At 41.0% G+C, this 25,322-nt stretch overlaps 1 protein-coding gene across 5 annotated transcripts in view; it reads left to right on the forward strand.

The window, feature by feature from the left end:
• NFIA (nuclear factor I A) overlaps nucleotides 1-25,322 on the forward strand; it is a 389,302-nt gene that overhangs the window by 266,923 nt on the left and 97,057 nt on the right. For all 5 annotated transcript variants that reach the window (XM_012442494.2, XM_012442496.3, XM_012442491.3 and 2 more), the window contains exons 5-6: nucleotides 8,291-8,408; nucleotides 15,468-15,595. In XM_012442494.2, coding sequence (XP_012297917.1) covers nucleotides 8,291-8,408; nucleotides 15,468-15,595 — 246 coding nt within the window. The remainder of the gene's footprint in view (nucleotides 1-8,290; nucleotides 8,409-15,467; nucleotides 15,596-25,322) is intronic.

Consider the following 25,322-nt stretch of genomic DNA (forward strand, 5'->3'; position numbering starts at 1 on the left):
AGAGTCTTGCTGTGTCGCCAGGTGCCAGGCTGGAGTGCAGTGGCACAATCTCGGCTCACTGCAGTCTCCACCTCCTAGGTTCAAGCAGTTCTCCTGCGTCAGCCTCCAGAGTAGCTGGGACTACAGGCGTACACCACCATGCCCAGCTAATTTGTGTATTTTTTAGTAGAGACGGGGTTTCACCATGTTGACCAGGATGGTCTCGATCTCTTGACCTCGTGATCTGCCCACCTCGGCCTCCCAAAGTGCTGGGATTACAGTCGTGAGCCACCGCACCCAGCTGAGGGCAGGGATTTTCTATGTCCTGTCCACTGATGTGTCTCAAGCATCTGGAATGATGCCTGGCTCACTAAAAGTGCTCCATAAATATTGTTGAATTCCATTGAATGCAGCCTCTCCGAGGATATATACTATTAACCATAGGCTGGACAAACTAGGCATTTAGTTAATGCTCCCTGCTGATTTCTGTTGAACAAGTTGGAAACAGCACATGGTAATCTCTCAGGCAGAGTAGCTCAAAAATTTGTATAGAAATTATTTTTTCCATCATCCTCTCTTTCCAACAATGCAAGCCTGAGCAGCTTGTCTCTGGTGGATGGCAGAAGTTCAATAACCACAACCTTATCCAACTACTAATGTGTACAGAAGAGCAGGTCATTAAGAGGGTTGGCTACTAAAATAACCCCTTTCTTCCAGTAGCCTACATTACTATAATGATTCCTTAATAGCAAACCATTTATTAAGAAATGACACAAAGACTACATTCAACTTACGACAGGAAAGAGGCAGGGGTAGAAGATGAGTGACTCAGAAATAATATCTGAAGAGACAATTTCCAAAAGTTAATCTTTTGAGAAAAACTTCTCGATAGAACAAAATACCTCAGATTCATTAATTACAATACTACTTAGGAAAGTTGAGGAGCCCTTCCCCACAACGTATATGTATTTATAGAGTTCTGAGTTTCATTTGGTATTGTTTAAAGTTTAGAGGGGGCAAATAGGGAGGGTGATTATTCACTCTCCTTAATTCAAAGCATATTTATTGATTATCAACTGTGTACTCAAAACTGGTCAAAGGTAGCTTTAAGATCTGTAGGATTAAAGGTCAAGCGTATTACCTCTGTCTTCATGACCTGGGAGTTATTTGACCTCTTTGTGCCTCAGTTCCTCCCTGATGGTATTGTAAGGATCAGGGTTCCCCAGCCCTTGGGCTGCAGACTAATACTGATCAGTGGCCTGTTAGGAACTGGGCCTCACAGCAGGAGGTGAGCAGCAGGTGAGGGAGCATCACCACCTGAGTTCTGCCTCCTGTCAGATCAGTGGTAGCTTTAGATTCTTGTAGGAGCGCAAACCCTATTGTGAAATGCACACGCAAAGGATCTAGGTTGCAGGCTCCTTATGAGAATCTAATGCCTGATGATCTGAGGGGGAACAGTTTCACTCTGAAATCACCTCTCTGCTCTGATCCATGGCAAAATTGTTTTCTTTGAAACTGGTCCCTGGTGCCAAAAAGGTTGGGAACTTCTAGTGAGGAGTTAAATGGAATGATGTGCTTAAAACCCTTAGCCTAACTTCTGGTTCATAAATGATGCCTAATAAATTGTGATGGTGATAGTGGCAGCAGTGGTTAGTGGTGGTGGTGGTTCATTTATGCCATAATTATTATTAGAATTATGAGGCCCAAAGAGTTTCAGTGACTTAACCAAGTGAACAGGTGGTTATTGGCAGGATTGGGAATCTAGACAATTTCTCCCTGTCCTAGCCTAGCACTTTTTATGCCCCATGATATCTCTTTATAACCTTCAAAATGCATCTCAGTCTAGATAGGGAGAAAATTTTACATATGAGACAAAGAATGATAAAGCTAGAGTCAATTAGAAGTGGAGCAAAACTGGATTTTACAATAAATGGAACAAAAAGGCCGTGCTGTGGTTGGTCCGGTCCTACCCTAACATCCCCACATTTGATTGGCAGTGGCTGCATCATTTCCGTAGCACACCAGAAGGCAGTTAGTCTTTAACCTCAGAAACCCAATGTGATAACCTGGGCAGGCCAGAATTTATGTGACATTGGACAAACGATTTAACCCTCTACAGCTTTTGTTAGTTTCTTAATTTTCAAAAGAAGGACTTAATGCCATTATTAAGAAGTATACAGTATTACATAAACTTATTGATGTTTTATATTTGGTAGAAGAATATGAACATTTATTTATGTCCTTCCATGTGCACAACTGGGAACAGATCTCCTAGACCTGCTTGCTATCCTGGAGGAGGTGTCAAATATCCATTGTAAAAATTCTATTTTCTTTCCCCACAGCAGAGTTTTGGCCTCCATTCCCTTCTGCTGGGACACTTGCATCAATCTTCTGATTTCCCCAGAATTTAGCCCCCTTCCATGCATTCAGAATATGGATGCTGTGTTAGTCCCTTCTCATGTTGCCATGAAGAAATGCTTGAGACTGGGTAATTTGTAGAGAAAAGAGGTTTAGGCAGGGGATGGGGGCTCACACCTGTGATCCCAGCACTTTGGAACGCCGAGGCGGGCGGATCACCTGAGGTTAGGAGTTCAAGACCAGCCTGGCTGACATGGAGAAACCCTGTCTCTACTAAAACTACAAAAATTAGTCAGACGTGATGGCATGCACCTGTAATCTCAGCTACTCAGGAGGCTGAGGCAGGAAAATCATTTGAACCTGGGAGGTGGAGGTTACGGTGAGCTGAGATCTCTCCATTGCACTCCAGGCTGGGCAACAAGAGAGAAACTGTCTCAAAAAAAAAAAAAAAAAGAAAGGAAAAGAGACTTAATTGACTCACAGTTCTGCATGGCTGGGAAGGCCTCAGGAAACTTAACAATCATGGCAGAAGGCACCTCTTCGCAGGGCAACAGGAGAGGGAATGGGTGCTGAGCGAAGGGGGAAGCCCCTGATAAAACCATCAGCTCTTGGGGGAACTCATTTACTATAACGAGAACAGCATGGGGGAAACTGCCCCCATGATTCAATTACTTCCACCTGGTCCCACCCTTGATACGTGGAAATTACAATTCAAGGTGGGATTTGGGTGGGGATACAGAGCCCAGCCATATCAGTTGCCTTATGAATGTTCCCAGGTCCACAGTGATCTTACCACTCAGAAACTGTCCCGGATCCCACAGACCACTCGCTTTACTTCTTAGCTCCAAACTTACGCACATACTTTGTCCTTTGCCAAGAAAGCCTCTCCTTTCTCCTGTGCTTCTTTAAATGTGAACCATCCTCAAAGGCTCAGCTTAAGTTCCCACCTTTCCTGGAATCAAACCTTTTTCTGATCTCACAAGCCAATGGGATCTATGACTCCTTTGAACTTTCCTAGCACATTCTTTGCATTTTTCCTATGAAATTTAGCATGTTCGGCATTGTATTAGATACTCGGGTATTATTTTAGTATTCCACTTAAGTTGTAAACGTTTTGGGGACAGAGACACTGTATATCTTTTTATTATTTCAACTTTAAGGCAAATACTACATACGAGAGTCAGTGTGGCACAGTAAGAAAAGCCCAGGTTTTGAAGTCAGACATCCTTGCATTTTAACCCTGACTCTGTCTTTCTGTAATCAAGGGCAGGTTACGTAATCTCACTCCAAGTCTTCATTCTCCTCATCTAGAAAATGCACTTTCCTGAGAAGTTTGCTTTGAGGATGAAATTAGGTACAGTAAATAAAGTGCTTATCAAAACGTGCCATCATGGGTGCTCCAAAAGGCCTGCCTAAACCCCACCTCTTGAGTTCTTCATGACCTGACAAAAGGTTCTTTCTCTTCTGCAAATTAGAGGTCCTGAGAATCCCCAACCCACTGCAGGGATACTTTGACAGGGACTGCGCCCCTCAAGTGTGAGGCTTTCTCTTTGGCTGTGACAGTGTCACTGAGTCAGAATCCAACCCAGTAAGCTAACTGTCCATGTGATTCATACCTACAGGAAGTTGCAGGGAGATGTTCCTTTATAAGACTCTTGAGGAAGGCAGAGTTTGGATCTGTGAATTACTAGGCTTATTTAACTCAGGTTGTGAAACCCATTCTCATTTCAGAAACTTAGTGATGTTTTAAAATTCAAGACACACATAACCAGTTGCCAAGCTCTCAAGTTACTCATCAGAAGTCTGATAAGACACTTTCGGGAAGTGCCAGGCCACCTGGTGCCATTTGCTACATTACAATTACAGTGCACTTAAGTGGTTCACAGGAAGTATATATATGAGCAAGTGAAGCCCATTTATATGGGCTTAATTATTTTTTAATGTCTGGGAGGTGGGCACACCATGTTTACACAGGCTTTTTTTTTTTCTTCCTCTATTCTGGCTCTCTTGACATTTAAAAAAGATAAGGCAAAAGACATTTTTCTAGGATAGATAAAGTATTATATAAGCGCAGATAAAGTATTATATAAGCGCAGTATTATATAAAATATAAAGCTAGGAGGCCTCTTCTCTCCGTCTGATCAAATCCCTCACATTCACACTGTGCGCTGTGTTCCTTTCCTTCCAAGAGTGAGGAAGTGAGGGCCAGACAGTGTCCATCATGCTCAGGGATGAAGCAGCTTCTCCACCCAGTTGAAGCCTCAATTTCCTTCTGACATTTGTGAAAAACATCTAAATCTAGACCTATGACACTGATCAGCCTTATAACTCTTCTTTAGTTAATGAGAGGTGTGAATCTCTAATCTCTAGGAAGGCACAAAGCATTAAGTACCAACTACATGTCAGCCTGCTGAGAGTGAGGATGAGTGATCTAGGCTCATATTGGAGTAATCTCCCCCACCCCTCCTCCATGGCCTATTTCATACATAAAATATCATGAAGTAAAAGGGGAAATTATGCAAATAAATTTAATATAAAAACCAAATTAGGGAATGACTATCAGAATTATTAATTAGAACCCTGTTTACATTTATTGTCAAGCCTTGGCATTTTTTTAAATGAAAAATTTTAAAAAATTCCTTCCTCCCTTAAAGCCTGTCATTGAGAGATGTGTTTGAATTTCAGAAAGTAGATGTGAATTTCAGTCTTCCATTCTTTAGCAGTGACTGTTTTTATATACTGACAGTTGTGATTAAGGTTTATTCATTGCTATTAATCAAATAGGTATTTATTCTTAGAAATTGTTATATTCCCTCATACCGTCTCTTGATCCCACAGTTCCCTTACGGCACCTCAACCTCAATATACCTGGTTTACCCAACGCTAATGCTGGGAATTATCCCATACTCCCCCATTCCCGTTATTACAATAGTCAAGAAGTCAGCATGTCTTCTTTTTACTTATTCATTTCCTAAGATTTTTATTCGAGATGGGGTCTCATTCCATTGCCCAGGCCTGAGTTGTAGTGGCATGATCATAATTCACTGCAGCTTCAAACTCCTGGGCTTGAGTGATCCTCCCGCCTCAGCCTCCCAAGTAGCTGGAACTAAAGGCATGTGTCACTACACCTAGGTAATTAAAAAAAAATTTTTTTTTTGTAGAGGCACAGTCTCACTATGTTGCTCATGCTAGTCTTGACCTCTTGATCTCAAGCGATCCTCCCACCTCAGCCTCCCAAAGTGCTGGGATTACAGGCGTGAGCCACCACACATGTACCCAGCCAGTCAGTACAGCTTGATTTTGACTCCTGAATAACTGCATCAGGCTCCTTTTTTCCATCCTTTGAGCTTAGACCCCATCCTCACTGTACCTTGCATAAATGTCCTAGTGGCCTCTCTGGTTTGCTGATTATATTCTTCAATCACCCCTCACTCTTTCCCTCCATGCCTACTGTCATGACAGGCTGATCTTTCTAGATGATAAATGCAAATTTGATGATAGCATTCCCATACTTTGCTATTGAATATAACTCAATGCAGCAACCCATTCTATTGACCAGTGTTAATAGTGACTGCCTCCTGGTGTCAGGGACTATATTAGATGCTGGCAATATAATCCCTAGTTATAGTGGGGTGAGGTAAATGCTTTAATAGCTTATGAACTTGGGAATCTTCTGAATTCAGATTTATGTTCCTTCAAGAAACCTGCGAGGTCCCACCAGGCACATGTTGGCTCATGCTTATAATCCCAGTGCTTTGGGAGGCAAAAGCAGGAAGATTGCTTTAGACTAGAAGTTTAGAAGTTCAGTACCAGCCTGGGCAGCATGGTACTTAGAAGTTCAGTACCAGCCTGGGCAGCATGGTACTTAGAAGTTCAATACCAGCCTGGGCAGCATGGTACTTAGAAGTTCAATACCAGCCTGGGCAGCAAGACCCCATCTCTACAAAAGAAATTTTGAAGAAATTAGCCAAGTGTGGCATACCACACCTGTGGTCCCAGCTATTCCAGAGGCTGAGGCAGGAAGATTGCTTAGGCCCAGGAGCTGGAGGCTACGGTAAGCTATGATTATACCTCTGCATCTGCACTTAACCTGTGTGACAAAGTGAGATCTTGTCTCTAAAAAAAAGAAAGGAAAACCTGCCAGATCCTTCATAACCTGACCTTAACCATCCTCCCTCTCCCCCGTGTATTCTATACTGTATCATCATACTAGGCTATCAGAAATCCAGTAAACATTTTATGCTCTCTTCCCTTGATGCTGTTTCCTCTACCTAGAAGTCCTCCTTCCCTTTCAGCTGCATAATTCCTCCTTGTCCTTTTAACATTGTTTACAGGCTTCACATTTTCTGAGGCCATTCCCTTGAATTTCTTATCCCCTGGCCAACATGGTGAAACCTCGTCTCTACTAAAAATACAAAAATTAGCTGAGTGTGGTGGCACGTGCCTGTAATCCCAGCTACTTAGGAAGCTGAGGCAGGAGCATTGCTTGAACCCGGGAGGCAGAAGTTGCAGTGAGCCAGGGTCGCACCACTGCACTCCAGCCTGGGCAACAGAGCGAGACTCCATCTCAGAAAAAAAAAAAAAAAAAAAAAAAGGTCGGCTAAGCTAAGATGTTTGGTGGGGTAAGTGTATTGAATGCATTTTCAGCTCCTGATATTTTTAACTTATGATGAGTTTATCGGGACATAGCCTCATTGTAAGGTTAGCACCTGTAGCTCTACCAAATGACTTCTCAGACTTTTAAAAAAATTAATCTGTCAGGCTTTCCTTTCTGTTTAAGGGTAGGGACCATGTCTTTCATCTAAGTGCCTTCCTTGCTCAGCATAGTTCTTGGCAGTAGCAGGCTCTCAGTAAGCATTCATTGGATGAATAAAAGTCCCTGGTTCATGATGCTCCTTATTATTATTTCTTCTGATGGATACTAACCTGTAATTGATTTATTCCTGTGTCAAATTCTGTGGGCTTAACTCTCAAACCAGTGCCTCAATACAGTATCTGTTGTTCCTGCTTTTACATAATCTTTCAAAAAGATGATTTGCACTAATAATTTATACCACTAATTTTGCAAAGTTGTTTTGTAAAATTGGTACATGTTATTTGTCCATTGAAAGATATTTATTAAGCTATTGTCAACAAGGGATCTAAAGGCTCAAAGACAGAAAATCCAAGGAATCAGTCTCATACGAGGGTCATTTCCGAAAGTCACAAGTAATCAAAATTAAATCAAAGGTCAGAAAATTCTTTTATAAAGGACCAGCTGACAAATATGTTAGGCTTTGTGGGCCATATGGTCTCTGTGGCAGCTACTCGTCTCGGCTGGTGTAATGTGGCAGCAGTCATAGACAGTATGGAAATGAAAGGCTATGGCTGTGCTCCAGTAAAACTTCATTCATAAAAACTATGGACCTGCCTTAAATTACAAGCTTGGACAGATATTCAGTTAAGATATATGCAAGATGCAAAGGTGGTTCAGAGTAAGAAGAAACTACACATTTCATATTATAAGAAACTGGGAATGGGCAGCTTAGAAAGATGACTTTGTTCTCACCAAAGTTCAAAACAGAATTCCATAATACGGATGAGTAGAAGCTATCAGGATCCGATAAAGTTAGACAAGCCTAAGGAATGTTTTGGCTGGTCATTCAAGAAAAGTTTAAGAACAAAATGTGGGGAAATATTTTTGTTAAAAGCATCCAAGAATGTTGCAACCTCGGTGACAATTTACTATCACATAAAGAGAAAAGATGAAAGATATATTAGAAAAAAATATTCCTTTCCTGTGTAGACTATTTTTATTGTCAATATTCCTTTGGAATCAGTTTATTACTGATTGTTTTGGATAAGCTTACCATATAAATGGACAAAAATGTGCTAAATGCAACACTGAAATATTCTCTCATTGCTTTTTTATTCACAGAACTTAACTGATTTTTGTTTGTTTTCTTAATTCTAGCACCAATAGCTGCAGGAACTGGCCCAAATTTTTCTCTCTCAGATTTGGAAAGTTCTTCATACTACAGCATGAGTCCAGGAGCAATGAGGAGGTCTTTACCCAGCACATCCTCTACGAGGTAATTTGATTGGCAGCTCTTGAAGAAGTTACGCTGCATGGTTGCGCACCTTGATTTTAACTCTGGGCCTACTATGCATTGAGCAGTGTGCCTTTAGTAATAGCAAGGTAGTGGGTTCAGCCCCAGCAGACTGTCAGTCTCACTGGGGAGATAAAGCAAATATGCATGTAGCAAGGATAAACACACACACACATATGCACACACATACACACACACATGCACACATACACATACATACACACACACACACACACACACACACACACACACACATATATACACAGAGACAGAGACAGTAAAAAACTGAACTAAATTGTGTGACACAGGCTAAAAATAAAGAGAGCTTTATCCAAAAAGAGTACCTGGGTTCTACCTCTAAATTTTGGTTAGGGTTGGCGAGATGGAAAGGAAAAGGAATGGAATTCTGGGTGGGGTGAAAATATGAGCAAAGGCATGGAGGAAGGATGGATGATGAACATAACATGTTCTCAGGAAATGAAGGACAAGGTTTGACTGTAGCAAAGGGCATATGTTTTGGCTTATTTGGCAGGAAGTGGACACTGGTGACAGTCCCTGTGTCATGCCCACAGCAGACATTACAGCTCAGTGCCAGCTCTTTTCCCACTGAGCCCCCAAAGGTCTCAATATCCAGTTTACTAGAGTTGCCCTAAAAGATGAAATCTGTTTGATATCCTGGTGTGAGGTTATACACGTGGAAGCAGTCACTCATATAACCCAAGTGAGGGCGGGGCCAGACCACAGACCCCATTGTATTGAGAAACCTTCAAAAAAGTAAAGCCAGAGGAGTGTAACCTGATAATGATTCTGGGGTTCGTGCTTCCCTTAATATCACAAAGCCAAAATCAAAATGAAGCATTTTTGTAAGATCATGTTGTCTCTAGATAACCTGTACCAGAGGGAAAGGGATTAGGCATTAAACCCACAGTATTCTTTTACAAATTGGCTTTAGCACTGGACTGTGACAACAGAGAATAGAATGGTGCAGAACGATCTTTGATGTTTGTATACTTTGCAGAAAAATGTCTGACAAAAGTATATTCCTCCTAAAGCAAGTACCTGAGTCTTATGATTTAAAACAATGCCCAAATTAAAGACATTTTCCTTGGTGGACACTTGTTCTTACCTTGCCTTTATGTATTTTAAACATCACTACTTTAAAAAAAATCAACTTAGTCATTACTAATACCTTGAAGACAGTTAAAGAAACAGATATTCCCTAAATATAACTTCCACATCCTACCATCATCTTTCATGTCGTTTAAATGTTCCCCTTAATTCCCTGTAGTATCAGCTTCTCAGGGGGACAAAAACGTCAAACATGCAAAGTATATTTATAATAGAAGAAAGAGATTGTGAATACATTCGGGTGTTAATACATTTTGAGGATTTTGAATGTTTGCTGATGGAAGAGACATTGTGTGTAACTGCACTCAGTCAATATGAAAAAGGTTTGCAAATACTTGGGGGCAGTGATTAATTTAAAAGTTTATGAGCTGTTTGTTTTTCATGTGTGTGCTGCACATGTACCATGTACCGCCCAAACAGTGTTCCCCCCTTTTTATGTTTTCACACAGTTTTCCAGCTATGTTTTGTTATCTTTTGTGACTCTCTGAGAGGAAAGCTCATTATATCATTTAAAAGGCTAGTATCATTCTCATATTCTGCAAATAACTAACCCTGATAAGGAGCTAATTAGAAACTGCATCACTAGTTAATAACCCAGTAATATGTTTGTTTTACTCTCATTAGGCTCTTCCTAGGATGATTTTTAAAAATTCTTTAAATACATAGATTCAGCAGAATTAACAATGTACAGGTTAGAAAGTGTGCCCAGAAGAATATCTCAGATTTACATATAGAAATGTTCACCAGTCAATCAATTGTCTTCCTGCTGTGCCAATATGAATGGATCACTTTCTCGGTGGCAGGCACCGTATTAGGTGAGTTGTATACCTGTTCTGATTTATTCTTCACAGTAATTTTACAACATACACAGTGTTGCCACTTTAACAGTGGAGCAACACAAAGCTCAAAGCAGTTAAGTAACTTGCCCAAAGTCACAGTCCTAGTGAATTGCGAAGTCTCCATTCACGCTCAGCTCTGTTGGAACTTTACAAATATGCTCTTTGCGCACAAAATCCTCTTGAGAGTAGGACTGACTCTTCTAATAAGGTATGATAGAAGATGAGATCCTAAAAAGGAGTTTCTAGCACCTCTGCTCTTCCCTCACAGTTAGTGTTTGCCGTCTTGAGTCGTTCTCACCATCTTTGAGGCCTGCACGTGTGCTGCCTCCCGCTCTGGACTGTAAGTCCCTTGAATTACAGCATCTAACCATTTCCCATTCAGCAGCGAACGTTTTTAGTAAGAAACAAGGATACCGTCCTTGGCACCATGGGTATAAGGTCAAATGAGACTGGAAAGTAAGTGGGAATTTTCAGTTCAGGGTCCTATGAACATTCAGCAAAGTTAAGGCATTTTGTGATCTTAACGAATGCTAAGTAAGACATCTAGGCCTTACTCGGAATAGGAAGATATTTGGAATTATGGTAATACTTTTACCTTATTTTTTAGATTGAATTGCTAGAAATACAAGAAAAAAATTCCACACACAAGAAGAGAGAGTGTGTCACTCCTTAGGAGAATATTTATCCTCACTTTCTGTGTAGGTCTTACAGATACTTTCCTCCTTCCGTCAAGTGTCTCTGGGAAAATAGAATGAGTGTGTTAGAAAGTCAACAGCAAGAAACCAAAATCAATGACTGATTCATTTCAATAGCTAGACAGGTAGGTAGATAGATGCGATGCAGTGGTGCTGACTGTAAGTTCTGTACCCCTTTGGGGTAAACATCGTCACAATCATAGAAAGTGAAATGTAGGCCTGGCGCGGTGGCTCACGCCAAGGCAGGCAGATTACGAGGTCAGGAGATTGAGACCATCTTGGCTAACACAGTGAAAGCCTGTCTCTACTAAAAATAGAAAAAATGAGCCAGGCATGGTGGCATACGCCTGTAGTCCCAGCTACTTGGGAGGCTGAGGCAGGAGAATCGCTTGAACCCGGGAGGCAGAGGTTGCAGTGAGCTGCAATCAGGCAGATAACCTGAGGTCAGGAGTTTGAAACCAGCCTGACTAACATGATGAAACCCCGTCTCTACTAAAAATACAAAAATCAGTCAGGCATGGAGGCACACACCTGTAATCCCAGCTACTCACGAGGCTGAGGCAGGAGAATTGCTTGAACTCAGGAGGCAGAGGTTGCAGTGAGCCAAGATCGTGCCACTGCACTCTACCCTGGGTGACAGAGCCGGACTCTGTCTCAAAAAAAATAAAAGTTGGGAGAAAATGCGTTTTTTATTCCAAAAAACTTTATCAAGTTAAGCCAGCTGTCAAAAGTTTGTGAAGTCAGTAAACTTTGTCTTGGAAGCCTCCACCTGTGCTTCCTAACTTGCATAGTTCCTGATCTTTTCCTTTTTTCCATGCTGTCCCTCCACCCTCCAAATATTTATCTTTTTTTTTTCTCCAATAGAGACAGAGTCTCGTTCTATTACCCAGGCTGAGTGCAGTGATAGCAACTCGTGGCAACCTCGAAGTCCTGAGCTCAAGTGATTCTCCTGCCTCAGCCTTTGGAGTAGCTAGGACTGTAGGCGTCTTCCACCACACATGACTGATTTAAAAAATATTTCTTTTTGTAAAGGCAAGGTCTCACCATGTTGCCCAGGGTGGTCTCTGAACTCCTGGCCTCAAGTGATCCTCCTGCCTTGGCCTCCCAAAGTGTTGGAATTACAGGTGTGAGCCACCATGCCCGGCCCTATTTTGTCAACTTCTGAAAGTCCTTGCTTTCAAACTAAGGCATCAGCTGATAACTATACAATCTTTCAACTCTAGAATTTAATACTGGCTTGGAGTATTGCATTTTGTTAGAGGATTCCAAGGAAATAAAAAACTTTAAAAACTCAGAAAAGTATCAATGATGGGAGAATGATGGACAATGGAGTTGGCCTTTGAGGCTAGATGGAATTGAATTAGATATTTGGATGAATCCTTGTCACATGTATTCGTATGGCTGTTTCTAACTCAGTAGCCCAATTCCACAATTTTTTAGTATCTTCTATTAGCCAGACACCGTGGTAGGCACTAGAGATTAAAAACTATCTAGTCATTTTCCCTGCAGATCTTACAGCCCCATCAGAACATATAGGCTTCTCATTTTATTTGCCAGAGTACTTCAGGGAAATATTTTTTTTTTTCTGATATGCATTCTTTGCATTTCCAAGATGATTTCAAGTGGCTTTCAATTTTAAAACACAACAGATAATATTAAATGTAGAAAGAGGCCAGAAACCATTTAGAAAAAATCATTATAGCAAGAGCCTGAACCAAGAGGTATGCCTTAAGTTTAGCCTGAGCTTCCTGGTTGCCAAGGCAAAAAGGGTTATATAGTTTGCATTTCTAATAAAAGGGACCAAGAGAAATTTGTTCAAAGAGACCATATTTTTCTGGTTATGTTTTGTAAAGAATTCTCTGTGCATATCCTCTTATAAAGGACTCCCATTAGATGTAGTTTTGCATAAAATATAGAAAAGTTCTTCAGTGGCTATTTTTCATTGAACTTCAAGGAAAGCCGAGCAAAGAACATTAAATAAGCTATTAAAGGCATTTCCTTTGAGTACTAAGCTAGCATGGCACAGTTATGTTGCTTTCCTGTGGTCTGGCTTTAATGAGAATAGAACTTAATGGCTAAGAATACTGGAATGCCAACATTAATAATGAGAATTTCTTGCCATAAATTGGCCCTCCACATTTTTTCATTCAGATTGCTGCAATAGCTTAACTGTCTCCCTGCCCTAGGCTCCATTTTCTTATTTTCCCCTTTGCCTCTGTAAATCTATCATCTGCACAATTACCAAAGTAACTTTTCTAAAATATAGCTCACCTGTCATTCCCTGTTTAGACTATTTCAGGGAGTCTCCATTGCTTATAGGAGAAAGTCTAGACATGCAGTAACTTCTAGAACCTCCATGCTCCTCACTCGCTGTGCCCTTCTTCCCCACTTCAGCCATCCTAAACAGCTGGCAGGTCTCGGAACATATCACACTTCACTCACAATGTGGCTTCTTCCTGATGTGCTCCTCCTCCCTGCTGGGGGTTATGTTCAAAATATCTGGTAACCTGTGTGACACGAGCATACCAATTAGAACAGCCGCCGCCCTGCTTGCAGGGATTTCTTTGACTAGGTCCTGGAATGCTCCTGATGTGCCAGACATTAACCCTTTAGATTTCAGACCGTGAGGGTATCCTGGGACATAGAAGGGGAGGCCAGGTTGGCAGAAATGTATGGAGTTTGAGACAGTGACACTGATAATATTTTTAAAACCAAATGGCTGCCTGAGTGGTACATCAGCTGAATAGCAGCCTTGCCTCTGCCCTTTCCTTCATTCTTCCCTGTCTCCTTGACACTCTTGAAGATAGCTCATGAGCCATTTCCTCCAGGAAGCCTTTCCCAAACCCCTGGCTCATCACTGTCTCCATCATGTGACCCACTGTACGCTGTGTGTGGTTCCATCATAACATCTGTATTTCTCTTTTGCACAGTTTTGTTTCCTCTCTTTCTCCATGTCTGACTCATCTCTATATCCCAGCACTTTGCACAGGACCTGGCATGTAGGATGCACACAGTAGGTATTTTGTGAATGAAACATATGAAAAATTCTGTACCCTGACACGTGCGGAAGAGATTTCTCAACAAGCACTCCCACTAGGTATGAAATCTACACATTCTAATAATGTGGGTAGATTGGACAGTTTTATCACCACCCCCAAACTTCCTGATTTTGTGTCATTCAGTTAAAACAGCTACAGCAAGCATAACAGCAGGCAGCATTTCACCTTTTCACTCCTGAAGCCTCAAATCAGGGGAAAATTCAGTCCTTCAGCTGGAGGAAATGATAGATATTCTGGAAGTTTCTTGACCATACTTCTCCAAAAAATGAAAATCTCTACCCTGATGGAATAAAACTTTGTTTTGATAATCTCTGTGTACAGAAAGCACATAAAAGTCATTGGGCCACTGTTTTTCTATGCCCCTTGTTCTCAGAGGGCAATGCACACCTTCCTTCTTCCTTTTTCTCTGTTTTGTTCACTGATTTATTTCTAGTGTTTAGAGCAGGACCTGGACTAGCTGTGCAGTAAATGTTTTTTTGAATAAACAACTCCAAGTAGAAAATGGGAAAACATGGCAAAAGAAAAAAAAAGCAGTCAAAGCTTTTCTATTTATTTTTCTATTCTTTTTTTTTTTTTTTTGAGACAAAGTCTTGCTCTGTCACCCAGGCTGGAGTGCAGTGGCATAATCTCTGCTCACTGCAACCTCCACCTCCTGGGTTCAAGCGATTCTCCTGCCTCAGCCTCCCAAGTTGCTGGGACTACAGGCACCCACCACCACACCCGGCTAAGTTTTGCATTTTTAGTAGAGACAGGATTTCATCATGTTGGCCAGGATGGTCTCAAACTCCTGACCTCAAGTGTGATCTGCCTGCCTCAGCCTCCCAAAGTGCTGGGAATACAGGTATGAGCCACTGTGCCTAGCCCAAGCCAAGCTTTTCTTGAAGGATCACAAGCAGTAACTTTTATCCTTTCTGAGGTTCTAGTAGGGATTAAATTGATGCCCAGGTTCATTGCTGATGGCCAGGGCCCAGCTACCACCTGTGGATATAGGAAATATGTGGGCTTACTCCCAACACTTTCAGGTGGAGACAGGAGCTGGAGCCAGCTACCCATTCCTCAAAGGAAAAAGGAACAGGATGTGGCGGCAGCAGCAACTTGATTGACAATAAAAATCAAACAGACACTTGGAACGACACAGACCCAAGACTTTGTTCTACATCCAGTGACTCATCAGACTGAACAAGGGTTTAAAAAGAGCCCTAGAACTATACTAAGTTGCCCAATTGCTTCCTCCCTTGGCTTTCTTTCAACCAGAGGTGCAGTGTCCAAGAGAAAGGTGGTTTCGATTGCTTTTAAACATGCACCCATTTGTTATTTCAGCTCCACAAAGCGCCTCAAGTCTGTGGAGGATGAAATGGACAGTCCCGGTGAAGAGCCATTTTATACAGGCCAAGGGCGCTCCCCAGGAAGTGGCAGTCAGTCAAGCGGATGGCATGAAGTGGAGCCAGGTAAGCAGAGTGGGGGCACGGGCTTGTGGCTAAGCTAACACGGTGAAACCAGAAATGCGTGTGGGGTCCCGTGCCATGCAGAAGAGTGAAGAAAGCAAGCTCAAGGTAGTTCACTTTTTCACAATGGACACTTGTTTGTATTGTAATCTGATTGCCACGTTCATAAAAGGATGGCTGTGCAAAGCAGTAGTAGTAACTGAACCGAAATGTGAGACTGGTGAGATGGTGTATGATTTTCTACTCTTGCATATTTCCCCTACACCACAGTCCAGCATTTGATTTGCTTTTGGTTTTGTTTTTAATACTATCTTTCGGTTTAGTTTTAAAAATTATCTTTTAATAATCCTAATAAAAATCTATCAGCTTTTTCAGCAGGATTGATAATGTTCGAAAGAAGATTGGGCTCCTTGCGCTACAGTTTAGACTCAGATTTTGATATCATAAGGACACTTTGCAATATTTTTCCTGTTACTAGATATCATCATGATTATTTTTCTATTTAAATTGAACAACTCTCCTTATTCTGATCTTTACTAAACAAAGGATAACTGCTGGCCTAATCTCCTGGGGTCGTCTAGTCTTGGCTCAGGAGTCTTGGGAGTAAAATGAACTTTTTGAAACCTTTATCGATGTCTAACACAGGGTTAGAGGGAATCTTCTCCAATGGCTTCCTGAATATGGCAAGTCCAATGGGTATAAAGGATAGAGTATATGCCTTGAAATCAGACAGTTGGATTGTCATCCTGGCTTCAACTCCTGCTGGCTGTGTGATTGTGGGCAAGTTACCTAGCCTCTCTGACCTGTGTCTCCTTTTTTATAATCTGAGAGTACTAATAGCTATTTCCTAGCATAGCTACTACCTAGCATAGAGTAAGTATAAAAAAACTGTTCTCTGGCCATCCTTCCCCAGCCTTTGCTTCAGAGTAATTCCCTGCAAGTGCAGACGAGCACCAGGGAAGTCTCTGAACCAACCTCTTCATCTACAAATCTTAGCTCCCTTCTTTCCTCCCTAAAACTTTTTTCAAAAGACAATGCTCACAGAGTGTGACTATAAACGTGTAGCACAGGGGAGATGTTGAGGTGATAGAACCATTCTGCGTCCTGATTGTGGTGATGACAGTAATCTATATAACCATTAACATTCACAAAAGTACGTATCTCCCTGCTCAAGTTAGTGTTGCTGTATCATAATTAAAAACAAAACAAAAACACCTCAGGCCCACTGGCCATGTCTCTTATATTGCCGCTGCTATTAAAATGCAAAAATGTCTCTTTGCCTTGCTTCTGCCTAGTCTCTCACTCATTCATTCACTCATTCCATAGTCTTTATTGGGAACTTTCTCTGTATAAAGCACTCTGCCAGGTTCTGGGAACTCAAGGATGGCTGGAAAGGTTATGGCGCCTGCTCTCAAGGAATTCACGATCAGAGGTGGAAACAAACACGTAAGCAGATCATTATATGGTGATATGGGAAGTGCAGAGATGGTGTCGTTAGTCTTCCGTGCCTTCTGTTTCTAATCAGTACCAAATACAGCACCCGAGGCGTGGTGGTGGTTCTACGAAGGTCACACATCACCTTTTCTCCACATTTGTGTTCACATCAGCTCGCCTAAAGGGCCTAAGAAATAGTCCCAGTCCTAAATCAGAAGGAAAATGCTGACTCTCACTGCTACTACCTGCATCGTCAGCGTGACCTCTGTGTAGTGCCAATGAAAAGTTTATGTGCTATTAAAAAATTAAAAGATGTAAAACTTCTTTGAACCCTTTTTCAAAGGCTAATTAGAGCCCTAGCCAATTTACCTGCTTCAGTGAAAATCAGAATTAAACATATAGGCTTAGTACATTCGTGCTTGATTATTGTGCGTTTTTGTGCATATTGAAGCTGCTTTACTAGGTTGAGGTACTCAGAGCTCCCCCATCTTGAGGCTGAGCTCGAGGTCCTTACATTTACTTCCTCTGGGTATATTTGGGGGCCATGGAGGTTGGTTGATTATAGAGTACTTTGACCTAGTGACTCTTTTATTCAGAGCAATTCCTATTCCCATCTGTACATTATGATTCAGGCAATCATAAATTTTAACATTTGAATACTTGAATCCTTTGTAGTCATTAAACAACTAAAGTTTAATGGCTGAATCCTTTTTGGTAAGAGGTAGGGGTGTGTGTGTGTGTGTGTGTGTGTGTGTGTGTGTGTGTGTGTGTGTACATATGTATATTCTTAGAGAATCCCTCGCAGTTACACTCCTGGACTGACTCTCCATTCTCTATCCCCATTTCATTACAGAAAAATGCGGTCTCATGTATCTGTTTATAGGGAGTGATAGAGGACAGTGGATAAATGTACATTTGGCTATATTCAGCGTAGAAAGTCATAATTGCAACAAGGCCTGAGGGGACATTAAAACTCAACTGAAGGATGTTGCACATGTTCATGGTGACTTTGGTGTCATTAACTCACACCAGCCATTTTTAAATGGATAATTTATGCCACCAGATGGTCCTTTTTGGGGATTTTCCATAAAGCTCAATCCCCTTTTTGGCACAGAGAACACCTTTATGTTGTTCCCACACTTATGCAGGCCTGCATAGCTTTTCCCCAGGGGTGCAGTTAATTGAGAAGGAGGCTTTTAGTGGTCCACTCATGTAAATTACCTTCAGAAATATGTTGGGAGTTACGTATATCTGAATGCACTGGCAGCCTCTTGGTTGCCTACATGCGGGATAATTCTCTCAAACAAGTACTCAGGATACTGTGCTGACGCCTCAGATGTGACACAGGAAGCGAGGCCTGTACCTGCTCCTCGCTCAGAACGCTTTGGTATCTGCTCATCTGCCCTCAAATGCTTTTTCAGGACTCCCTGGCCAAAAGAGAGCCAAAGGTTGCCAGAAGAGACAAATTTCCTAGAGCAACAGGAAGATTATGGAAAGTAAAACAAACCAGACATGCAGTAAATTACATGGGCGCTTGCAAATGTCTTCTGTAGTATCCTGTTTCCCATTAGTTTATCTCAGCACTTTTCATGCACAGCTCTTATTATCTGGGAAGAAGGGCATAGGAGATTAAAGATGATGTTAGTTGAAAAACTTCAGACAACTTCAGAATGACTTTTGCTTCTCTGACAATGCTGCATTTGTCCCTCCGACTTAGTTTCGTTTCCCGGTTATCTCAAAACTGGGTTAGATTCGAAGCTTTGAAGCAAATCATGAATTGATGAAACGAGTCCTATGAAATTCTGTCAAGCACAAATGCACATACCATCAACTCTTGTTTATCTGAAGAAATGAAAAATTACAGAGAAGTTGATAATGCAGATAAACAGGAAGGAAACCAATAGGCAGCACCCACGTTGGGTCAGACACTGCGTGTTGCTTGGAAAAATGCCAGTTACAGTTGAGTACCTACTGTGTACCAGATTTTTAAAAAATTAACCTCCTTTAAAATATGCAAGATATAATGATCCTGCCTCTATAGGGGTAAAAACTGAGAATCATCAAAGGTTGTGACTTGCCCAAGCCCACACAGATAGTAATTCTGTGGATTCAAAATCCATATTTAAAACTAAGTCTGACTTCAGAGTCTAAGTTTATTTTCTATACTCAGTTACCTCTTTTACCATAAACATTTAAAGCAGCATTTTAGGGTCTCATGCCTCTGGCTTTGTTCTTTTTGCTTAGGATTGTCTTGGCTATGCAGGCTCTCTTTTGGTTCCACATTGAGATTCCATCTCACACCAGTTAGAATGGTGATCATTAAAAAATCTGGAGACAACAGATGCTGGAGACGATGTGGAGAAATAGGAACACTTTTACACTGTTGGTAGGAGTGTAAATTAGTTCAACCATTGTGGAAGACAGTGTGGCAATTCCTCAAGGACCTAGAAATAGAAATTCCGTTTGACCTAGCAATCCCATTACTATGTATATACCCAAAGGATTATAAATCGTTCTATGATAAAGACACATGCACACATACATTCACTGTGGCACTATTGACAATAGCAAAGACCTGGAACCAACCCAAATGCCCATCAATGATAGACTAGATAAAGAAAATGTGGCACATATACACCGTGGAATACTATGCAGCCATAAAAAAGGATGAGTTCGTGTCCTTTGCAGGGACATGGATCAATCTGGAAACCATCATTCTCAGCAAACTGACACAAGAACAGAAAACCAAACACCGTATGTTCTCACTCATAGGCGGTGTTGAACAATGAGAACACATGGGCACAGGGAGGGGAACATCACACACTGGGGTCTGTTGGTGGGTGGGGAGCTAGGGGAGGGACAGTGAGGGATGGGGAGGTTGGGGAGGGATAACATTGGGAGAAATGCATGTTGTAGGTGACAGGAGGATGGAGGCAGCAGACCACCGTGGCATGTGTGTACCTATGCAACAGTCTTGCAAGATCAGCGCATGTACCCCACGACTTAAAAGTACAATTAAAAAAAAGAAAGTAGAGAGCTGATAATCTGACCAGAGAATATGGGACAATTTCCCTAAAGGGTAGCAGTTACACTGGATTTAGATGGAATGAGACTGAGAAATGTTCATGTCTCACTTGAAAGTGAGACTTGCCTTAGGCTTTTGATCGTTAGTATATATAAATTTAAGTCTTCTTCATACATATTTTTCCTAAGTTGAAGGCAGCTCTGTGGCTATTCTGTGAACCTTTCTCAGGTTATATTTGTCCCCAAAGTTGACGATTTATACCAGGAGTGTAGTGGGCTTCAGGGATGAGTGGGTTGCACCACTTTCAGATTTGAGACCACATCTGCATTAAGCACACACATATCAGTAAGTTTCGGCAGACCTAAAAAGTAAAGCAAAAATTTTTATTGTAAAAACAAACAAACAAACATGAAATTACAGGACTTTTCAGTGAAATTCAGTACTGTGTTTGAAATACATGCATAAGAGGCTACTTAAATTTTCTCCTGTAGAAAAGCATTCAAAACTCTAAATGCATTCAGTTATACTGGGATTTTAAAACAATTAACAGACATGGTTACATCCACCAAAATGTTGGAGGTTTCAGAACAGTTCAGTGAAAGTTTTGAAGTCAAATTCGATAAGTAGTAAATTTGGTCATATTTTTATAAATACTTTTAGAGATACAATTCTCCACAAAGAGTAAGTTGTTCTCATTTTTGAAGGCCAAAATTAAGTACTTTAGACCAGGCTCAGTGGCTCATGCCTGTAATCCCAGCAGTTTGAGAGGCCAAGGTGGGTGGATCACTTGAGGTCAGGAGTTTGAGATCAGCCTGGCCAGCATGGTGAAACCCCGTCTCTACTAAAAATACAAAAATTAGCCGGGCATGGTGGCCCTCCTGCAATCCCAGCTACTAGGGAGGCTGAGATAGGAGAATCATTTCAACCCGAGAGGTGGAGGCTGCAGTGAGTTGAGATTGCACCGTTGCACTCCAGTCTAGGCGGCAAGAATGAAACTCCCATCTCAAAAACAAAAAAGATTAACTACTTTACTAACATGTTTTCTGTTCCTATCACAATTATTAAGAAATATAGTTTTTAAAAAATTGTTTAAAGGCATCTTTCAAAGAATATTTCAGTAAACATTTGGTTAGTCAGCGACCCAGGGCATTTAGAACTAGGGTTCTGTGTCACAGCTACTGGCAGCAGACTTGAATTTTGCAGATTTAGGTTAGTTACTATAATTTTAAATATTGCAGGTGAGGTTCACTTGGATTCCCAACTCTGCTGGTCTTAATTTGACTGCCAACAATCATTTATCAATTTCAAGAGTGAAGGAAGTCTACCGACTTACACTTCTAGCTGAGACACAGAGGAAGCCCATTATCAGTGCCAGTAAAAAGGCAGTGACTGGTAACAATAGTGCATTGATCACGGACACTCCACTGCACTAGCTTATATTAGAGAAAATGATTACATCTCCCATCATCTCCTGCTGGAATAGGAATAGTCAGTGCCACAGAACATTGCCATGGGATTGATGTCTTGGCTTTTCTTCTGCATATATGGAGCAGTAGGAAAGCATCATCTGTGACCACATCCTCTTCCATGATCTCTTCTCATATTGGCACCTGCTCATTAGAGACTGGTGCACCAGGGGCCACTGGTACAGTAACAAGGGGCCTCTTCTTTTTTTTTTTTTGGAGATGGAGTCTTGCACTGTCGCCCAGGCTGGAGTGCAATGGTGTGATCTCGGCTCACTGTAACCTCCACCTCCCGGGTTCAAGTGATCCTCTCGAGTAGCTGGGATTACAGGCACATGCCACCACGCCTGGCTAATTTTTGTATTTTTAGTAGAGACGAGGTTTCACCGTGTTAGCCAGGATCATCTTAATCTGCTGACTTCATGATCCGCCCATCTCAACCTCCCAAAATGCTGGGATGCATAAGCCACCATGCCTGGCAAGGGGCCTCTTCTTTACAGACTCTTCTTGATCAGAGAAGTTTCACCCAAATAAGGGGTTATGACAGGAAAGCTGTATTACAAAATGAGCACTGTAACTCCCTTCAAAAATCCCTTGCCTTCTTTATCAAGGCTGTGTTTTCTTGATGTCAGAAAAAGGCCTAAAACATTTTGGCATCTAAAAGGTTACCTCTTAGAGGAAAAGAAATATTCTTCTCATACGCACACACCTATACTCTGTGTATGTGTTATATACATATATGATAAAGCATGATCCAAAAAATTGTTGAGATTCCTGAAGCCTCTAGTACCTGGCAACTTGGTAGCCATTCAATCAATATTTGTTTAATAACTAAGTAAGAAATAAGATGGAGATCACACGTGTCTCATTTTGTCCTTTGAGTAAGACCAAGTGCTCCTAAGCAGAGTGATGTATACATTTGTCTAACGAATGAGCGTTGCTCCACTTGCGTCGGAGAACCCAGATGTACAATTCTGTGAATGCAGAAGCTCTCAGGAAAACAGATGCTGCATTTCAGCTGGTCTTGTCTGAATAAATAAATTACCCAAATCTCCAAATTTTTAATTTCATGTTTGAAAATGAAGCTGTGTAAATATTCTAGAAGGGGAGGAAGAAGGAGATGTAGTGTATACGTTAGGTTTATGTGTGAAATCCTCCTCCCTGCCCTGTGCCTGTCACCGTCCTCAGTACAGTCCCCGTGGCTCAGGTGGCCAACTCATAGTGCGGCTTGGGTGGATCTTACTGTAAGGAGGAACTTTAAAGCAAATTTCATTCCAACCACAGCAATCTTCATAGGCTTGCTGGGGAGGGAGATGATACGTGAGAAATAGGATGTATTAAAAAAGAGGAAAAAAGCACAAATTAAGAATTTTAAAAGTTAGTCATTCTCGTATTCTACCATGAGCAAGCCTGAGATTTTTAGCAGACTACTTCTCTGAATTTTCATTTCCTCATATGTAAACATTGAGGACAATAAAACGGCTTTGCCTTCCTAACTCATAGCTTTGAAAAGATCAAATGAGATGATACAGACAAGAACTACCATTTATTAAGCATCAGCTGTGTGTAGAAGTATTGTGCAGGGCACTATACATATTTTTAATATATGCAAAGTATATTTAATAAATCAAAATGCCTTAACGAAATACTGTATATCCTTTTTAGGGGGGAAATACTTTGGAAACCCTAAAATTACTATATGAGTTTTAAATACTATGAAATGTATTTGTTAACATATTTTACACCATTGCATCTATTATATGCAGAGCACTGTGCAAAAATGATAGAAGTATGAAAATAAGCAAAACAGAAGTTGCCTTCAAAGAGCTCACAGTCCAGTGAAGGAAGGAAAGGTAACTGGTTAAACAAGTACCCAATGGCTATAATATCTAAGATGTACAGCAAGCATCATATGGATGAGGAGTTTATTCAGCGGCTTAGGCCACAGTCCTCTGCTGTGCCTGCTCAAAATAGCTGGTGCATCAGCCATTTCATTGTTAAAGGAGCAGCAGTGAATACTGGCCCCTGTTTCCTTCCTTTCGTAATGGAGTCTAATCTTACTCCATCTCTAAGAAGCACCTGGACAGCTGACATACTAGGAAGTCCTTAAGAAGTACACGCACAGACATACAGTTTATCATTCCATACTCATGGACCCAAATCTCCCCTGTCTGAAATAGACAGTTTTCTGATTTGTAGATAATAGAGTAGGTAGAATACAAGCAAATAATTTACTTAGAGGGAACAAAATTCATCTGAATAGAGATTAAATTCATCAGAAAGTAAAATAACCAGAAAGTATAGTTGGAGGAGGAGTAAAGAAAGATAAAAAAATACAGATAGATCATCAATAGATAATAGAGCAGACTTACCTAAGAGTATACTGTGATTTCCTATATCTAATATTTTTAAAATATATATAGAACTTAAATTGAAGATAGTTTTAACCACAAATACAATGATGAAAATACTTTACTGATCTTACCTCCTCAGTTCTATTATATGAACACAATGTAGCTATTTTATAGACTCAGGTTGATTAACAATAAATATATATTGGCTTGTATGTTGTCACTGCTGCTGAAATGTTAAAGTGTTTTATAAGTAATAGCAATAACTGATGTTTATTGAGCACCTACTACGGGCCATACATTGTTCTAAGCTATATACATACATACACATATAAGCATATATGTGTGTGTGTACATATACATTCATTCAAATTGTGAAAAAGTAATACAAATCACTAATACTACTGTCTGCAGACTTATTTCCTTCTCTCCTAGGGTCTTATATTTATCCTACTTACTGATGATTCTCTTTAAATGTTAAATAACCAAATACAGCACCAACAGTTTATATGGGAATAAAGTTCTGTGGGTTTTGACCATCACTGTTTTTAATAAAGTAGTTTTTTAGCCCTGAGAGTCAGAGGCTTTTACTTGGGGAATTGGAGAGAGAGGGAAGAAAGAAGTCCTTGGCCCGTGCAGATCCCAGGCGCCAGTAGTGTGTGCAGCCCACTGCTGTGCGGCAGTTTCTGATGAGGCTGTGCACATCCCAATGGCTTTCCTGCTCAGCAGAGGATTATAATAATGCCTATTTATCCAGCTCTGTCCATCCAAGGATTTTAGATACATCATAAACTCATCAATTAATCAGAGACATGGCACCCATTTCGAAATGCTGGGTGAATTACATCCTAGAAGATTACGAGAAATGCTCACGTCGACAGAGTAAATCAAGAACTATTTCCTGATGGATTCCTGAACGACACACCAAGTACTGAAATGAAGAGGGCTCTCTCCAGCACTGATTCACAAAGTATATCTCAAGTGGAAGAAAACTTCCAGAATCAAGTCACTTTATTTCGAAGCATCTGTTAAACTTGAAAAATTAAACTGAGATAGAAGGCAAAACCCATTAAATATTAATACAATTAATTGGCTTCCCTCTTCAAAGTATTACTGACCTCCCTTTCTTAACAGTTAAAACCCCTCTGAAACCTTTGGGTTTTTAAAATACAGGGTTACTTTGGTTTTTGATTCTCTGGTCTTTTTCGAATGAGGAACTGTTCCTGTGGTCCAGTACGCTCAGCCCGCGGTGTGGATCTGGCTTTCCAGACAGCTGCGAATGTTTGGTATTTATTCAGACAATACTCCCACACTTTGATGATTTACTGTGGTCCAAGCATCTTGTTCTTCATTTTGAAGAAACATTCCAGTCTCTAGGGATCTTCTACTTTGTATGTAATGAGAGGTAGTTTAACGTTTTCATTTGCGTAGCTGGAAGTACACTCACGTCGTTAGAA

Source organism: Aotus nancymaae, unplaced genomic scaffold (assembly GCF_030222135.1).
Source record: "Aotus nancymaae isolate 86718 unplaced genomic scaffold, 86718_ANA_hifiasm-v0.15.2.pri h1tg000007l, whole genome shotgun sequence".
In the NCBI taxonomy this organism is placed as follows: domain Eukaryota; kingdom Metazoa; phylum Chordata; class Mammalia; order Primates; family Aotidae; genus Aotus; species Aotus nancymaae.